Genomic DNA, 18417 nt, shown 5'->3' with positions numbered 1-18417 from the left:
GACGCGTTGTGTCTTCATACATAGGCGTGATCCTTGACTCTCTTTAAACCTTATTTTCCGCTGCTATATTTTAAACTATGTCTCAAGACTTTAATCTTTTCGTACTGTGGTTGAACATGTATGGTTGTGTTAGGTTTTCACCAAGTAATTACGTTATCTTTTGAAAATGGTGTTCTCGTGAATTAAATTAAATGGTCTACTTTAGAAGTTAATTGGTTTTCTTTAAGTTATTTTCTCTGTTTTTTTCTTTTAAAAGTATTTATTATAAACCTTTTCTAAGTGATAGTAAAATTTTAACCTTAAACTTCTTTAAACTAAAATGTCTTTCTTCCTTTAAGTTAATTAGGATTTTCTTTTAAAAACGTTATCCATGCATGTCGGTCACAATCGCCGCATTTGTGGTACCCCTAGTATGGGCGGTCGTGACAGAAAACCATCGTCATCTTCATCCTCACACTTCCTAACAAGCTTCACGTAAAATCCGGTATCAGAATCGAAACATACTGATTTCAAACCATGATTCAGGCTGTTGGAGCTTTCGGAAACTTCAACCCTTTCGGTAATTACCGAAGGCACTGGAAGAGAGTGGTCAGCAATTTCGAAGCTAGGGCTGCTCAAATGAGAAGCATGAACAACTTGCTCCTCATCAGTCGATGACCCGAAAGACGAGGAAGAGTGGGCTGTTCGGCACGGCAATCCCGTATCATCATACCCTGAATAATTCAGGATCCGAAAGACGCATCGGACTCTCAACCTCAAGATTCAACGGAACCGACTATGTTTGAATCTTCTTCCTAGACTCCTCACAATCACCCCGACCATTCTTTAAGTCAAGCACCCTACTAGAGTTCAATGTACCATCTATGCCAACGAGGACATCATTCTCAACCATTTCCACCTCCAATTTATTTTCAAACAAAGAATCCATAAACTCATTTGAAGGTAGAACATCTAGTTGATTGTCATCAACCACACATGAAACTGCAACGTCAAAGAATGCCGGAGCAAATACCTCTTGTGTGACCTCCTCGTTTCGTTGCGGTGGCGGACGAATGGGCTCATGTCCTGCGACTGGGTACAGGTTGTTGCTGATTCCGGCTGGTCCAATCCGTCTGCGGAAACGGTCCGGGTGAGGCCGTCATCGCGTGACAAGCTTGTAATCTTTGAGCGATGACGAAAGTGTCCCGGAGCGTGCTCGGACGTCGAATGAGTACTACCTGTTTCAGCGGTGATTTGAGGCCCGCGATGAACAAATAGGATAGCATCGATTCCCCGACGTGCGAAGCATGTGGTAGCAATGCTTCGAATGATGTTTGATAGGCTTCGAAGGTTGAAGTTTGACGTAGTCGTCATCATATAAATCGGGATCGAATCGCTGCTTTACTGCTAGCAAAAAGTCATCCCAGCCCTTTCCCTTGTTATTTTCCACCCAATATTCCCTCCAATCCGATGTTGGGTGATCGAATAAATATTGTGTAAGATAAAGACGATCATCCAGCGATGTGCAGTGGTGATTATAGTACTTTTGGATCTTACTGATCCACTCCGAGACATTCTCTCCGTCGAAACGTGGTGGCTCGAGGCGGAGGCGTGGTACGGGGCAGGGTTTGATACTCAGCGGTGCGTTTGTGACCGACGGTGGAAGAGACCAGCCCCGCTGCGGTGTCACGACCGGCTGTTGGTCCGGCGGCTCCTTTGGTCTCGCGAAGGTAGTCGTGAGCTTGGTAAGGGCTTCCTCGATGTTCTTGTGGACTTGGCTTGAGTATGCATGCAACGGAGGTGGGGTGTTGTAAGCGACTGCTTCCGTTGCCATCGAACAAGTGGGGGTTGGGAAAAAATTGGAAGAAGGATTGACGTGAGTTTTTTGATTTCATGAGATTTTGATGTTTTGAGAGGAATTGATTTGATGAAGGAAGAGTAAACAATGAAAGCGCCAATTGATAGGATTTTGTATCTTATCGATTAGCATTAGAGCACTTGAACGATTGCGAAGAACAAGATAAACTCGAACGATTACGAAGAACAAGAAGATAAAGCCTAGTTGAGATAAGATAAAGCCTAGTTGAGATGCTAGGGGCGATTTCTGCCAGAACCGGGAATGAGAACAAGTAATTAACTTTATTTCTCAATGAATGAAATGATATAGAATTCTATTATATATAGAATTCTTAGCCCTAAAATGTATCTTGCTAACCAAGCAAGATAATTAAATAAAAGTACAAAAGATATGGAAATAAATAAAGTTAACAAAAAGTGCTAGATCAAAAAGATATGCTAAATAGGAAAAGATATGTCGTGTTGTTGATTGTTGAGGAGATATGTCTTACGATATTTGGTGATGAGTTAGGCAACATGAGATCCCTATCAACATGTCATCCATTATTATCAAATACCTCCTCCTCAATAAGATGTTGTGAATTTCAAGCTTCTGTGCTTCGATTCCTTTCAACGAATCCTTTCCATCTTGGTCTACTTTTATATTGAGCGAAGCTAGTAATTGTGGGAGAATACTTGGTATACTACAATCTTGTGATACTGTGACCCAAGCTAGAATATCATATCGGTCCTTGACCGGTGGATCATCATAAATAAGTCTAGCAAGTGTGGACTTACCAATGCCTCCCATTCCGACAATAGGGAGGATTTGTAGGCCTAGATAGGATGTATATGGAGTTACTCGCTCCATCATCTGTTGTATATCTTCATCAAAACCAACCACAACCACAACCACATCATCTTTGGTCGTGATTGATGGTGAATCATTGGGATCTTCATCTGCTAATTCTCTGCCACTTGAAAGAGATCTTCAACTTCACTCTTGAGTACAGACGAACTAACAGCAGGAGAATGTCGGAATTGCTCTTGCAGTAGTCAACCACATCTCCAACAGTTGATTTGAGCTCCACAGCCAATTGCCCCAACTGATGCGGAAAGTCTGACAGTTGGGTCTATGGATGATAGATTTAGTGGGGAGAAAAGATATTGAATAATCTCTTCAGTTGTATTTGCCACCTCCCTTATTGTTTCTTTTTCAGGAAATTGTTTAAGATTAAACTGCAACACAACAGCTTTGTGGTGGATGGATACAATCTGTTGCTTAACAGCAGGAATGATGACATGATCATCGTGGCGTTGAAGGATTAGGAGGAGTAAGGTTTGTTGCAGGGACTCCAGAGCTTCATAAGCCATATCAAGTTCTGTCAAAGTAACTGCTTATCAATCCCTCCCATTATTGGGATACAATTATACTACTACTATGTAATAATATTGATAGTACCACTAGCACTCTCTGTTTGATCAGCATGTGGGGAATCTTTTGAAGCAGGGATACTATAAATACGAGTGAAAAAGAAAAATGAGCTCAAAAAGACTGCAAACAATCAAACCTGCTACTAAAAGATAGAACTATCCTTTGTACGATCAGATACTGGGCTAAGGTACATGAAAACCCGACCAAAAACTTTCTTCCACATTTCCCCCAATGCTCAGCATGTGCCACAGACAGAGATCGCCGCTGGATTATATGGGGAAGAGGAAGACTCTCCCAATTATGGGAGAGTTTCTGCCGTTTTTTTCAAACTGGTTAATCACGCATTATATATATATTTTTTTGTGCAATCATTCTGTTTTAAATGTTTATTTTTGGAATAATTATTGTTTTTTCCTTTTTATTATACGTGTTGGAGGCGTTCGGTTGGCTAGATTTTATATGCATGTAGTGTGTTAGTTGATGAGATTCAATCTCACAACTCTAACGATGAATAATCATAGGATAATTAGTGACAGTTAATCTCATATTGACTAAAACAATTTTATTGACTAAAATAATCTCCTAACTAATTATATAGAAACATAAGACAACTTTTGTATAGTATACAGTCGGCATCTTAACCGTCACACAATCTTCACCATGTCACCACCGGTCATCGCGTCCCTATCTCCCGCCGCCGCCGCTCCGCCGCTGCTAAAGTCTCTACACTCAGAACCACCACCTCAACTCTCCCGACCCGAAATCACCTCGATATCGCGCCGCGCAGCCGCCGTTTTGCTCTCCTCAGTCATCACTCCCATCCTCGGGCCGCCTTTCGCCTCTGCATTCTCAATCGGCATCTGTACTTCACATTTTCTCAATTTTATTCGACACATTTCTCATATACATAGACGTATGGTTCAGTTGTATGTCAATTTTTTTTGTTTTTTGAACTGCGATTAGCAGGACCAAAGGAGTGGCTTAAGGAGCAGAAGAAGAAGTCGTTTAAATTTCTGTTAGCTCCGGTTGATGCCTCACGCAACATCCTCCAGTCCGCCTACCTTTTGCTCAGTACCTTTTTTTCTCAATTATCTTTTCTGCTAATGCCTATTTAGTTCATTATCTTTTCTGCTCAATTTTGTTTGCTCGTGTTCTGTTTCTCTTATACTACAAAATGTGATTTTGATTGATGTAGTGAAAAGTGAAGGAGAGTTAGGTGAAGGTGAATTGGACGAATTTCAGAATTTGTTGGTTTCTGCAGCCAGAGATTGTGTTCCTCGTGATAGAAGTTCTTTCGTTGAAATACAAGCCAATACTGGAGTAGAGGTATCAGATTGCACCCTTGTTAATTATTTGCTTGCGCTTTTCCTTGTCATTTGTTTCGCCTATTGGATTCTGAGAAATGAGGCTGAAAATTGTAGCAGATCAACTGTTTAAGAAAATGGTTAAGTAGAGTTTAACTTGCTCTTGTTCAGTTGAAACAGTTCATCCTGTCATTAGTTTGATTAAATGATTAAGTAGAGCTGGAATTTCTTGTCATTTGTTTCGCCTATGTTGTGCTTTTACTGTCTGGGAATGGATACTTGCTGAATCCTCATTTGAAGGCTAATTCAGCCCATGTAGAAAGTTTGTTAATCTGAATTAGTCTTCCTGAACAAGGTGTCATGTTTTCGATCAAATTTTGTTTAGCTTCAGCCTAAGTTGGAAAACCAGAGGTTTTAGCTAGTATTTATGTGTTATGTGAATACATGAGGTTTTCCAGTAATTGTTTCCTGGAAATAATAGGATTAACATGACATTTAGACGTGAACTTCGAAAATAGTCTCCATGCTATCAAACTCATTACTGGATCTTCCAAGCAAGTCGTGCAATGTCAGAGGTTAAGTGTATTTTTCAAGTAGGATTTATTCTGCATTTCTGAAGCACTCTTCATAGAGCAAAATTAGTGACGACAAAGTAGATCAATAGATGCAAATGGAGAAGGGGAAGTAATATGTTAATTTACTTGCTTTTGAAGAGTTTGAAATTAACTTCCAGAGTCTAAATTCTACCTTTAGGTCTGCACATTCCGGTTGATTGTGAAAAATGCAGCGTCCTTGCTTGATGACAACGACCCCCTCAAATTAGAAGCTGAATCCAAGCTCAATGATCTCATAAGGTATGTTTACTTGGGTAGCCAATGGGTCTTGCTTAATGTTGATGCTATGAATCATGTGATCCTATGCAATATGCTTAAAAGACAACAAACTGCATGTTGATAATCTAGGATCAGCAGATTCATTCTAATGTTTTTCTTGCTGACTGCAGATCATTTTCTTCTCTTAGTGGCATGGCTCGGGAAGAAAGTGTTCAACTTACTTTGAACAGGTTCAATAACCAACAGATTCGATAATCTACCATGCCCCCTTAACTGGCACTCAAATTAATGCCACTAACCAACTTCTCACGTAATCATTTATACATATTTGACAGTGAATATGGTCTGTTCATCTTTTGTGCAGGAAGCAAAGAGTTGTAGATGCACTTAAGGATACCATATCTTCACTAAACAACTTTGAGCAGGGTATCAAGAACTGTCTCCAAGTTTGATCATTCCACCTCTTGCTAAATGTTCTTAGCATGACTTCTTTTCAATGTAAACTAGTACATTGTAGAACAGGTGGTTTATTTACAATTTTAACACCAACACTGTCTATTGCAATAGTTATGTACTGTTATAAATATCAGCAAAATGTAGCTTGGGCATATGGACAACCAAATCAAGGTAAAGTAACTAATTAAGCACCAGTAGTTTGTTTTAGTTGATTAACCTCGAATAGAAGATGACAGAACCAAGTTTGATCTCATAAAACCATCTCTTGTCTTCTATAGATTACTAGCAATATGTGATTGGAGTTATTAAGGGTGTTTATTCCATATTTGGCTATCATCTTAGAAATTGTTGTAGTACCAGCTTACTTGATCTTATGGAAAGAATTTATCCAGTTGAAAGTCGTGTGCCACTTGCGGAGTCTGCAGTAAATTTAGTCATTCATTTTGATTATACTGACGGTCACCGCTAAGATGCTACAAATTGAAGCCAAGGAAACTCATCAAAAAGTACAGGTAAAAAAAAAAAGATGAACTGTGTTTGGTTATCTATACTAGGAAATGATGCTTTTGGCTTTAAATACTCTATATAACTGTTGATGTATTAAAATGTTATCACATGCTAGCGAATGTGAGGCCAAGAACCTCGTTTGGAACAAGGAGTTCCTGATTATAATGCTAAATTGCTAATACCAGATCTTTTGACAGAGCTAGTACTGCAATTTCATCACTGACTAAGCCTGTAAATAATACTAGCAAGAAATAGTGCCTATTCATATACTATAAAGTGAAACTCTGATATGTATAGCTTATTACAACAGGAACTCATGAGCTCATTTGATTGGGCGAACCAGAAGCTTGTAACAAATACAATCGACCGCAGGGCGTGCCATCATCTGGGTGAGTTTGAATTGATCTGGGCAGGCTGCGTAGCTTGTTGAACAGATTCAGTGGATCCTGCAATAATCCGAAATGGGCATCTGGATCGCCAATCTGTGAGAGCGTAACATCAGCAAAACCTAGAGATGGAAGTAGTTCATCTGGCCAGTCACAATAGAAAAGGAAGGTGGAACTGGATAATGCCGTTGCCTGCTTATTCATGAAGTCGGCTAACAGCACAGTCTTGGTAAGATTGCATTTTTCTGCAATGATTTTAAGTACTTTCATGGCATTGGTTTGCGAGAGATAGTACAGGATTCCCTCCAAGATCCAGACTGTACTCTTGTTTGGCTCAAATCCTGATGTTTCGAGCTTTTCAAGCCAGTCATCTTCCGTTAGGTCAGCTGCCACTCTAGTCAATGACTTTGCTGTAACGATTGGATGATGATGCTTGTCTCTTGAAGATGCTGCTGCCTCCAGAATTGTGGCTTTTGCGTGTAAAACCTCAGGAAAATCAACCTCAAAAACGCTGCTTTCTTTCAAACAGCTTAGGCGATGTGATCTTGCATCCATACCTGCAGGTAGACCACATATTCTTTATTCAAATTGAGTGGTTGTTTTGATTTCTCTTTTCTTGTATAAGCTAGAAATAGTATATCAAAAGAGGGCGTTTGTGCCATTTTTATAGAAAATGGTTTCTCATACTTTTTGAAATTTCTAAAACAAGTACAGAATGGATATATTTCTTTGGCATAGTAATATGGTAGAGATTCATTTATACAATGCTGCAATTTATGTTGATAAAGCAAAAAAAATGGTTTGAGAATTGTTACATACCTGCACCTAGCAGAACAACCTGTGCTCCTCCCCCATCATGTGAGCTCAGAGCCGCCTCAAGCTTTGAATCGAACCAAAGCGTCCTAACAGCAAGAATCACCCCGGAAATCTCCCTGGCATTGTTAAGCCGGTCTTTCTTGATCTTCTCATATATGTTTCTCAGGAACGTCTCGCCTGCAAACAGCTCGGCCAGTGGGTCATGGATCACCTGCTTCCACAATGCCCGCCCAGCCGCTGTCTGGCACGCTGACCGCCTCAGGAAATCCCAGTTGCTCTTGATGGTTGCATGAAGGCCTGCCAGAGTGTCGCTGCTCAGCAGCTCAGACAGCCTAAGTTCCGGCCAAGTTTCGTCCTTTAGAAACACACTTGCGTTGTCATCATTCGACATGTTGTGCTGGCGCGAATGCTGAACCGTACCATATGCGTCACGGAAGTTAAATGAATGAAGGGAGGTTCTGAGGAGAGAGTGGAGTCAAGATATAGTCATGAGGATAAGGAAAGAGAGCCACACACATAATCAACATGAAAGGTTCTTAGATATCCAGCCTCATTTTGTGTGTAGGGAAAGAGAAAGGTGATGAAGAGTCCACGATCACCTTCATCCATTTGCATAAAAAAGTGGCTGAAAAAGGCTCCCACCTTCAAAATGTGGTTCCCACTTTAATACTCTTTGTTGAAGATGATGTTTTGTTACGTACTTTATCCTCAAATATTCACACATGGACATATGGGCATGTAAAGTAATCATAATTCTTTAAAAAAATAAAAGCAGTGCAACTTTTTCAGGATTTTAATTCCCCAACTTTGCTTAGCTATTTTATCTTAGTTTTAGAATTTTTACATATTTAGTATTTTATTATTTTATTCAACTTTGATTAATTATTATTATTATTATTATTATGTTACAAATTAATACTAAGTAATTAAGAAAATTATTACAAGTTAGAGAAAATTGATAAATTTCATAACATTTGATGAAATAATTAAATATCGAGATCGATTCAATATCTAAGCCTTACATTTATCCTATAGGGAATATAATCAAATGAAAACTCTAAATATTGTACAAACTCCAAACTATGATCTGGACCGTTAAAAAATGTCTACAAATTACAAAATAATAGCAACAGAAAATATCAACACAGTGTCAACGATTGACACCGTGTTGACATTGTATTGACATTGTGTCGGCATCAAAATCTTGAAATTTTACACTGTGTAGACATTGTGTTGAAGTTGTGTTGATATTGTGTTGAAAAGTTTGGAGTTTGTACAATATATAAGTTTGCATTTTATCACTACCCTATCATATGGTATATAAATTAACTAATTAAGGATCATGTAATTATGGTAAACTTCAAACTGAAACCTAGAAAGAATTACTCCATCCGTCTCTAAAAAGTATGAACTATTTCCTTATTAGTCTGTCTCTGATAAGTATGAACTTTCTAATTTTTGAATAGTTAAACAATACATTATCCTTACACATCATATTATTTATAACTTATACAATTACACTACACTACTAATGATGTGGAACTCACTTCTACTAACACTACTTACACTACCATTTATCTCTCTCATTTTACTAATTATACATTAAAATCCAGGTCGAACAAATGTTCATACTTTTTCAGGGATGGCTAGTTTTGGGATCTATCATTCATAAAAAAAGTGAAATAAGATTATGATAGTGGAAAGATCAAAATAGCAAAAGAGAATTTTGTTTGTGGACGTGCGTCTTATATTATTCTCTTTGTCTATAAAATATTGTCCCATTTTTTCAATTCTTTGTCTATTCACCAAAATTTTTATTTTTATTTATGAAACTTTTCTTCTCACTTTTTTTCTGTCTTTTTCTTACCTACTTTGTCAATTGGATATTAAAAACTTATCCTCCACAAATAAATATGGAGTATTTTTCATGGATAGGGTATTAAAAATTAATGAATCAAATAAGAATTTAAAGATGCTCATTCGACGTCCGTTCATATCGCATCAATTTGAGCTGTTAAAGCCGGGCACTTGTTAAGACCTACGAATGGTGGATATTCAGTTTGGATTATCATTTAAATCACCTTCTTTCAACCAAATTCAGAGTAGATATAATTTTCAAAATCATTACCAAAAAATAGAGATTATATGATAGAAGAGCTGACAAGTGGACATGTTTAACGTATTGTTAGATTTTACTTACTAATTTAAGAGGGCCACACTAAATTATTAAAGAATAAAGCTATAATCTGATACAAGTCCAACTTAAGAGGACCACACTTAAATAAAGAAACAATGTGGTTGTTTGTCACAAAAAATTCTCCCAAAGCTAAAGGATTAAATGTTTTGCTTTGATTCATCGCAAATTTTGGTAAACGTAAAAAAAATAAGTGAAAAAGTTAATAAAAGAATTTTAATAGTGACATCCCAAAATAGCAATATGCATTTAAATTATAAGTAAAACATACTACATTCGTGCAATTGTAGTTGAGGGGAGTTTTATTTGGTGATGGATATTTAAAAATAGTAAATTTTTAGTGAATTAAATAGACTGTTAATAAAATAGATAAGTTAAGAAATAAGTGCTACTTCCTCTGTCCCTGAAAAGAACATTTTGTTCGACATGAGTTTTAATTTATAATTAGTAAAGTAAGATAGAGAGAGATAAAGGGTAATATAAGTAGTGATAGTAGAGAATGGTCTCTATATCATTAGTAAAATAATATAAGTTGTAAATAAAATTATGTTTAAGAGAGTGTGTTATTTAACTATTTCAAAATTTAAAAATGTTGTTTAACTATTTTAAAATTTAAAAATTTATACTTTTCAGGAACGGAGTAATAAGTAAATAGTTGGAGTACTTTTTTAAGGATGAGGAGACTAATACAATAGGAGAGATTAGACACATGAAATAAACGAAAAGACAGAGTAATGCTACTCAACTGTTAAAACGGAGAGAGTAATATGTTAGTAACTAGTAACAAATACTCCATTTTACAAACCACTAGTAAATGAATCGATATTTATATGAACAGAAATTGTGGCAAGTCACTACAAGATGATAATAGCAGTTTGTAAATGAAATCAATTTCAAGGGTAAAATTAGCATTTGAACAATACAAACTTATAGCAACGATCTGCTGGGTGGTGAAATTAATAAACAAGTTGAGCAGTAGAAGATGACTAATGTAGCACTCAGCTTTTCGTTCATCTTACCTATCAAACCATGGATTTCATCCATGATAAATCGCGTATCTTACCTACCCAATCATGGGTTTCATCCATGATAAATTTTATCATGGGATAAACTCAACTAGCACTAATTAAAGTTCATAACAATTGAGTTAAAGCATGACTTCCACAGCTACTACTATCTTTTTATACAAATGAGACTACTTTATAGTCAAATTCACCACACCAGATGAAATAAACGACTCCCAACTTCATGTACACCAAACCAAAGTTTACTAAGTAGATTTTTTGTGGACTCAGTGCCTCAATCCGAAAAAAACTGGCTACCCCTTCATCCTCTCGCTAGATCTTCATCCTCGTCATCATCATCTTCGTAATCTTCTTCACTGATCATGTCGTCGTCCTCTATCTCTTCATCCTCTTCATCTTCCTCAAGTCTGTCCTTCAACCCCGTGCTCAATATCACAGTTTCCCCCCTGGACTTCTCCATATCTTTCCGGAGCTTCTCCATGTTCTCTTTTTTGCGTTCTTCTTCTAATCTCTCCTTCTCTGCTCGTCTCTTGTCAAGATCAGCCCTGAAAAAAAGTGATTACGATGAAGCACAGAAATATTACTAGCATATGAAATGGTTTTGGTTGGCAGATTAAGAAGTACTTGTAAGTTTCCATGTACTCTTCTGCACTGGCTTCAATAGTCTTAAAGAAGGCATCCATCCCTGAACCAGTGATTGCAGACACTCCAACTGATCTCAGATGACTATAAAATTCCTCCAGTGATAGGGAGAGACTACGGGTCAGAGTCGATGTATAAGAATGGTCGGAATCTAGTGCCGCAAGAAATACCTCAAAATCTTTCATCCACTGCATTTACAGTAGAAAGTATAATAAGCCAGTGTACAAACACAAACTCAATAATAGAAAATATTATGTGATACCATATGGTGGAATACTTCAGTTGTCAGGAAGGAAAACATGAAGGCAGAAACAATAGGGTAGCCATAAGCAATTCTAAGGTGCAAATATACAGGCCTGAAATAAGTTAAAGAGGAATGCAGCGGTGTGTACATGAAAAGGGCAGATAATGAAAAGGACAGATAACACACAAAATATACCTCCAATGCGAACTCGTGCTGTGCCACATCTGTCTTGTTGAACACCAAAACCAGTGGCAACCGTGTCTTGTAGAGGATGCTACATGCATACAGCATATTACTCATGAAGGTAGCTGGGCTAGCTGAACGTGGCGTATCAACAACATAAGCTATTACGGTGGGAAATGTTGATGCAAAAGCTTCTGTTATAATAGCTCCAGATGCAGACCAAGTGAAAATCTCGATTTGGCCAGGAGTGTCCACCAGCACATAGTCAAGCTCATCCGCTCGTCTCTCTATCATGGATATGACCTACAGTTCCAACCAAGCAATTAAAGCAACACCTTCCCTCTCCTAATTGAAGATTTGATAACCAAATTTACACACAGTGCATAGCAAACTGCATTTGCTAAAAACTGAATCAACAAAATAGACCATTAGACGAATTTTATCACTTTAATGGTGTCGTCGACTAAGCAGACAATTTGTATTCAATATTCACCACAGAGCAAGCTGGTTCAAGCTTAGAGCTTCACTTGGCTGAATTATAACTTTCTTTCAACTTGAAAATACATAAACTAAGGTTTCTGATTAAGTCAAAATTTATGGAATCCATTGCATGATTGTTCTCACACTAACCCCTAGGACACATTTTAGCATATATGAGCTGGCATTTATTCAAGAACATCCCCTAAGCCATATTGTATACTGATTATCATAAGACATGTACCGTAAAAGACCCGCTGTTTAGGAGTTAAAACATGAAAGGAACTTCATGAAATTTTTACCTCATCAAACTTTGTAGCAAACAGATTAAGTGAAGTCAAAATTCCTCCATTTGGCCCAAGATTGAACTGCTTCATGACATCCTTGTATCGAACAGTATCTCTGATGTCAATGTTCGCACCATAAGGAAGTGTCAGGATGGCAGGATCAAGATTCATAACATAGCCTCGAATATTTGATGCCATAGTGTGGCTGACTAGCCGGTGAAGAAATGTAGTCTTTCCACATCCTAGACAATATGATGATGAATATTCAGAGTATAGTCATGGTAGTGAAAGTAAAAGGAAAAGATAAATAGGTAAATGAGCGGATTTTTCTTTACAAGCCATCTAATACCTGCCATTCCCACAACTATAATGATAATTGGTTTCTTCTTGAAGCTAGAGGATGGTTCTACAATATTCAGCTGCTCCATTGTTTTGGATATGTTGTCAGCAGCATCTTTAATCTTTTAAACACACAAATTGATCACATGTCATTTAACGAGTAAAGAAATAAGATATAGAGGATCCAGATGAAGAATCCACAGAATCACAAATAAAGTACTCACCTGTGTATCAACTGATGCAGCATTTTCAGGTGCTTTTGAGTCGATGTCCATATCTCGTGATTTTATAAAACTCTGAAGCTCAACCTAGAAGAAACATTGTTTAAGTAAGTGATGTAAACCACAACCTATACATAATTCTATCAAAGAGTCACAGAATGCAAGATAAAAGCATCTCCATGCTCCCAATCCCACAAAATTGCTCACCATAAGACATAAAAATAAAATGAACCTCGCCACTGTACTAAGGCACGACCATGCAATAAATAGATGTTAGTAATAAGGTGGAAGCTATCTACATATGCAAAAAACTAATTGAACTAACATCTATGAATTGTACAAAAAATGCATCCCCAAAAATCTGCAAACAGAAGGGAACTCAAACCGAAAAATGCATTTGAAGAATACTTTTCCAGTCCTGTTTGAGCTCAGCTTATCAAAAACTTGAGAACACATAACTGGAGCTCAAGTAACCGTTCCCAGAAAAAAGAAATTACAGACCGAGAACTTCACATGAACCAAAGCAACGCTATTCAACTCATACAGGTGTTGAAATTAAGTCAAAAGACGGAAATCATCTCTTCAATCCTTTCTGAAATGCATAAACCCTATCATAAATGACCTGATTTTAGGGCATTTTTGTGGATGTGAAAACCAACCTTAACCGAGGAGCGGTGGCCAACGAGTCGAAAGCGTTCCTAGAATGCGAGGGAGGAAAAGAGATGAAGATAAGCGGAACCGGCGAGGTGGGGCGGCCGCAGCGGGATGGGGCTGCAGCGGGGCGTGTGGGGGAAGAAGGGTTCTTTCAATTATGGTGTGCTGGGGGTTTGGAGGGTTTCTATTCTTTTTATAGTGGACTAATAAAAAGTGTTTTCTCTGTACGGCCAAATTTATTTTTCAATTATTCCTCCGTGCTACTTTAGGAGTTTCATTTGAGTTCCTCGCTAGTTTTAAAAAATGTCGGCCAAATTTATTTTTCAATTATTCCTCCATCCCACTTTAGGAATTTCATTTAATTTCGGCACGAATTTTAAAAAATATAAATGAAAATTGGTAAAAAGGAATAGTGAAATGTAGGTTCTAATTTTATATACTCCTAGTAATAAAATGTGAGTGGAAAAAGGTTAGTGGAAGGTAAGGCCTATTACCATTTATGGAAAAATTTAAACTGGGACTCCTAAAATTGGACACCTAAAAATGGCTAATCGGGACACCTAAAGTGGGACGGAGGAAGTACTGATTTCACATCTATACATCAATATTCCATCCATCTCATTTTAAATAAAGCATTTTTAATTCGGCACGGGATTTTATATAATATTGTTTAGTGAATAAAGTGGAGACTATAAAGTAAAAGAGATGAAAAAAATAGATTGAGTGGTGTTTCTATATATTTATAAGTATGTCATTTAGAATAGGACATCTTAAAAAGAAAAATGTACTTATCACTTGTAGCAGCGGTATAAGTATAAAAGAATATTTTTCTGAAACTTTTCAAAAATGTCATCCGCGTTAGTTTTGGCAGTAATCATGATTCTAAACATTCTAATTCTAATTCTAATGTTATCTTGTTAAAGCATTCTTTTGACCTACTAAATATTGGTAAGGTAAAATAGCATAAATACCAATTTACAATAAGAAAATTGAAGCAAATCAAAACCTTACAAAGCACAACCCAACGAGGGCAGCAAGGCCGGTGGTGCAAGTGAAGCAAGCAGGCAACGACGCAAGGCAGAAGAACTGGCCAGGCAGGACGGTGGAGCGACGAGGCAGGTGGGGCTGGAGCGGGCGGCAAGGCAGAGCGGCAGAGAGGGCAGGCAGAAGGGGCGGTGGTTGTGGCGGCGAGGTGGGTTCCGCCGATTAGAGAGTAGTAATGTTTTAGGCTGAAGAAATAAATAGGGGTGGGTCGATACGATATATCGTATCGAAAACGTTGTATCGTATATCGTATCGAAAATATCGATATGAAAAAATTTCATATCGTTATCATATCGAAAGTTTCGATATATCGAACTTTCGATATGGAGGATATCTATATCGTTATCGTATCGATATTTCGATATATCGTACTGAAATTCGATATATCGAAAATATCGATATATATCGTATATTCGATATAAACGATATATCGTACCGAAATTCGATATATCGTACCGAAATTCGATATATCGAAAATATCGATATATATCGTATATACGATATATATCGTATATTCGATATAAAACGATATATCGAAAATATCGATATATATCGTATATTCGATATAAAACGATATATCGCGATATAAGGAAATTCATATCGTTGTCGTATCGAAAACTTACGATACGGTATCGTTTCGTGTCGAAAATTACGATATATCGAAAATCCGATAATTTTTCGATATTTTTCAATACGATACGAGCGATATATCATTTTTTCGATATTTTTCCCCAGCCCTAGAAATAAATGTGTTCGATGGTTTAAAAGAATTGAGACGACTATTTAATCTCTGGATTTATTTAAGTTCTCAAATAATTAATTCAAAGAACTTAGTGTTTTCAAATTAATTAATGCAATTAATTAAATCTCCAGATTCAGTTAAGGCATAGAACTTCATAAATTCCTTAAGATGAGACAAAGAATAAAGCAAACATCACGTAGAATATATGCATTTTATTTAAGTCAAATGATTTTTTAAAGTCTAAATCAGCATGTTATATTGTTTCTAAAAGCATCACGCTATTGGAGACCAAAATGGACGGTTAATTTAAGGATTTAAGCAAATAAGGTAAAATTCGAGTCCTGGCTAGATTAATAATCTACTACTAATAAAATTCGAGTTCCAGTGTGGGAAGAGTCCCTATTCGGATTAGTGCGCATAAATGGGTATCGGACACCATCCTTCGACCAGTAATCGTTGTGGAATGTAACCACAATCCCGATTCACAAATGTTCAGATAAGGTATATGTTAAAGATACTTAGATTGGGCAATTGATTACTATTACGGATGAAATATTTTAGTGTACTCGGACCTTTTCAAAAGATAAAACAACTTATTTAATTATGGTTTAACAAAACTTCTTTTATTGAAAACATATCTTTCGATATGTGTTCATTAAGCATACCAAATATCCAGTCCTTCCTATGTTTAAAAAATGTATAGATTGAGAGTTGATGACAGAAAGAAGATGTTGAGCACAAACGCCAAGTGTCTTTTGATAAAATAATGTTGTACGGATCATATCTCCATACATGATGTCATTCGTTCTTAAACTCTTCCCTGCAAGTTAAACTCATACTTGTATTATTTACTTTATGTGTAAATAAACCGATACTTGATATTCTAAAATCAATCCCAATTATTTCAGTTTATAATCAATTATACTGATGTTTCCCAATCTTTCTCGCTTCCTCAATCCTCCTAAAGTCATGGTATCCCAAGCTTGCTATCCCTAATAAGTGAGATCGTGACAAGGGGTGGAGAGGAGCACCATGACAAAAAGAAGAAAAAGAAAGGGGAAGAAGATGTGGGAATTCGGTGCTTAAGTTTTTTAAAGTTCATTTACTAATTTGTATATTTATTTTGTATTTTAATTTTACTTATTTTTCATATTTTTTAATTTCAATTATTAATATATGTATTTTTATTGTATTTTAATTTCAATTACTAATTTGTGCATTAAATTTTGATTATTTAACTAATTACATATTTATTATATGTATTTTGAATAATTAGTGTAAATTAACGTGAGGGGTGCGGGGAGGGGTATGAGGAGAGGAGACGTCCATTGTGGAAATTGTAAACTAATGAATAAAAAAGAGGAGAAATGGAGAATGATGAGGGGTGAAATGTAGAAAAAATATACGAAATATGCTAAAAAGTAAAAACAAGAAAACACCTCAAATCAAATAAAGTCTTTATCCTAAGTTAATGGTGCTGTTTAAGTAGTATTTCATAAGATACCGTTCACTCTCTATCACTCCCTTTCCAGTCCGTTGGCAACTACTCTATATAAGTATAAGAAACTGAAAATCTGAGAGAAGTAAGAGAGAGAGAAAAAAATGGGGGAGAAGGTGATTCTGGTTGGATATGTTTGCTAGCATGTTCGGAATGAGGGCGAGAATAGCGCTGGCAGCAAAAGGCGTGGTCTACGAGTACAGAGAGCAAGACCTGCGCAACAAAAGCCAGCTTCTTCTCCAATCCAATCCCATTCACAAGCAAATCCCCGTCTTGATTCACAACGGTAAACCCGTCTGAGAGTCTCTCATCATTCTTGAGTACATCGACGAGGTCTGGAACCAAAAATACCCTCTTTTGCCTCACAATCCCTACCACAGAGCTCAAGCTAGGTTCTGGGCTCATTACATCGACAAAAAGAGGTATGCTCTAACTTCTTAATTCCCTAATCAATCGGATTTCCTTATCAGTTTGGCAGGGTAGGTAACTCATCTATCTTGGAATTATATGGACTTAAAATGTGTGTTCTGTGTTGCAGTTGTATGGTGGTGGAAGGAAGATGTGGAGTACGAGAGGGGAAGAAGGAGTTGGTTGAGATTCTGATGCAGTTGGAATCGCAGCTGGGCGAGGAGGCCTTCTTCGGGGGCAAAAGGCTGGGGTTTCTGGACATGGCGTTGGTCATGTAGAAATGATTAATCTAGATATCATGTAAAGGTACTCAACAAGAAATACCAGACAAACTAGAAGAAGAGAACCGAGAAGAAAAAAGAGTGTTTTATTGATTCAATCTGAATTGTTCAAGCCTACAAAGTGTTAGCTCTCCTCTATTTATACTCTACGAGCTACTCTCCTAAAGAACTAAACAACAAATCTCAATCGGAAACTAACTTCCTAACTAATTGACAGCTGTGTAACTAACTTTCATAACCGCCACCAACGGCTCTTTTCCAACTGCCTTTCATCCTTCAACTCTCAAGCTGGAATCCGCAGCTTTAACACCCCCTCTCAAGATGGACAATATAGGCTATGAAAGTTCATCTTGCCAAGAATGTTTCCAAAGGCAGAAACTCCCAAAGGCTTAGTGAAGATGTTAGCTAATTGCTGATCATTTCGTATAGGCATAGGTTTGATCACGCCTTCTAAATATCTCTCCCTCACAGTATGACAATCAATCTCAATATGCTTCGTGCGTTCATGAAACACTGGGTTAGAGCTAATGTGGACTGCCGCTTGATTATCACATAATAAAGGAACTGCTTTTTCAACTTTAATACCAAAGTCTTCCAACAAAGCTCTTGCCCACACCACCTCACAA

The 18417-nt window shown here is 37.1% G+C and overlaps 3 protein-coding genes and 1 pseudogene across 3 annotated transcripts; 2 read left to right on the top strand and 2 right to left on the bottom strand.

The window, feature by feature from the left end:
* The first annotated feature begins 389 nt into the window (after window positions 1–389).
* Window positions 390–5953, top strand: LOC121753372. Its single transcript, XM_042148663.1, has 6 exons — window positions 390–4112; window positions 4214–4321; window positions 4446–4576; window positions 5308–5408; window positions 5558–5617; window positions 5752–5953. Exons 1-6 carry the CDS (start codon window positions 3911–3913, stop codon window positions 5837–5839), a joined length of 690 nt encoding a protein of 229 aa, XP_042004597.1. The 5' UTR covers window positions 390–3910; the 3' UTR covers window positions 5840–5953.
* Window positions 5954–6407: 454 nt separating this feature from the next.
* Window positions 6408–8343, bottom strand: LOC121753363 (putative S-adenosyl-L-methionine-dependent methyltransferase MAB_0213c). Its single transcript, XM_042148650.1, has 2 exons — window positions 7556–8343; window positions 6408–7293 (listed from the first exon to the last, which is right to left on the bottom strand). The coding sequence occupies exons 1-2, from the start codon at window positions 7941–7943 to the stop codon at window positions 6665–6667; spliced, it is 1017 nt and encodes a 338-aa protein (XP_042004584.1). The 5' UTR covers window positions 7944–8343; the 3' UTR covers window positions 6408–6664.
* Window positions 8344–10805: 2462 nt separating this feature from the next.
* On the bottom strand, window positions 10806–13991 carry LOC121753355 (GPN-loop GTPase QQT2-like). Its single transcript, XM_042148639.1, has 7 exons — window positions 13824–13991; window positions 13168–13251; window positions 12954–13065; window positions 12620–12846; window positions 11853–12143; window positions 11396–11601; window positions 10806–11316 (listed from the first exon to the last, which is right to left on the bottom strand). The coding sequence occupies exons 2-7, from the start codon at window positions 13216–13218 to the stop codon at window positions 11073–11075; spliced, it is 1131 nt and encodes a 376-aa protein (XP_042004573.1). The 5' UTR covers window positions 13219–13251; window positions 13824–13991; the 3' UTR covers window positions 10806–11072.
* Window positions 13992–17222: 3231 nt separating this feature from the next.
* LOC121792204 lies at window positions 17223–17788 on the top strand (annotated as a pseudogene).
* Window positions 17789–18417: the final 629 nt, after the last annotated feature.

Source organism: Salvia splendens, chromosome 1, assembly GCF_004379255.2.
Source record: "Salvia splendens isolate huo1 chromosome 1, SspV2, whole genome shotgun sequence".
Classification (NCBI taxonomy): Eukaryota; Viridiplantae; Streptophyta; class Magnoliopsida; order Lamiales; family Lamiaceae; genus Salvia; species Salvia splendens.
The sequence above is the reverse complement of the archived record's forward strand: the minus strand, read 5'-3'. Positions and strand labels throughout refer to the sequence as shown.

Excerpts from the sequence above, each read along its gene's own strand:
- LOC121753372 (XM_042148663.1), top strand. The coding sequence starts at position 3,911 with ATGTCACCACCGGTCATCGCGTCCCTATCTCCCGCCGCCGCCGCTCCG. Across the intron at positions 5,409-5,557 it reads AAGCTCAATGATCTCATAAG|ATCATTTTCTTCTCTTAGTG; the intron begins GTATGTTTACTT and ends TGCTGACTGCAG. Across the intron at positions 5,618-5,751 it reads GTTCAACTTACTTTGAACAG|GAAGCAAAGAGTTGTAGATG; the intron begins GTTCAATAACCA and ends TCTTTTGTGCAG.
- LOC121753363 (XM_042148650.1), bottom strand. The coding sequence starts at position 7,943 with ATGTCGAATGATGACAACGCAAGTGTGTTTCTAAAGGACGAAACTTGG. Across the intron at positions 7,294-7,555 it reads GGTTGTTCTGCTAGGTGCAG|GTATGGATGCAAGATCACAT; the intron begins GTATGTAACAAT and ends GTCTACCTGCAG.
- LOC121753355 (XM_042148639.1), bottom strand. The coding sequence starts at position 13,218 with ATGGACATCGACTCAAAAGCACCTGAAAATGCTGCATCAGTTGATACA. Across the intron at positions 12,144-12,619 it reads TTGCTACAAAGTTTGATGAG|GTCATATCCATGATAGAGAG; the intron begins GTAAAAATTTCA and ends TTGGAACTGTAG. Across the intron at positions 11,602-11,852 it reads AGCACGAGTTCGCATTGGAG|TGGATGAAAGATTTTGAGGT; the intron begins GTATATTTTGTG and ends CTGTAAATGCAG.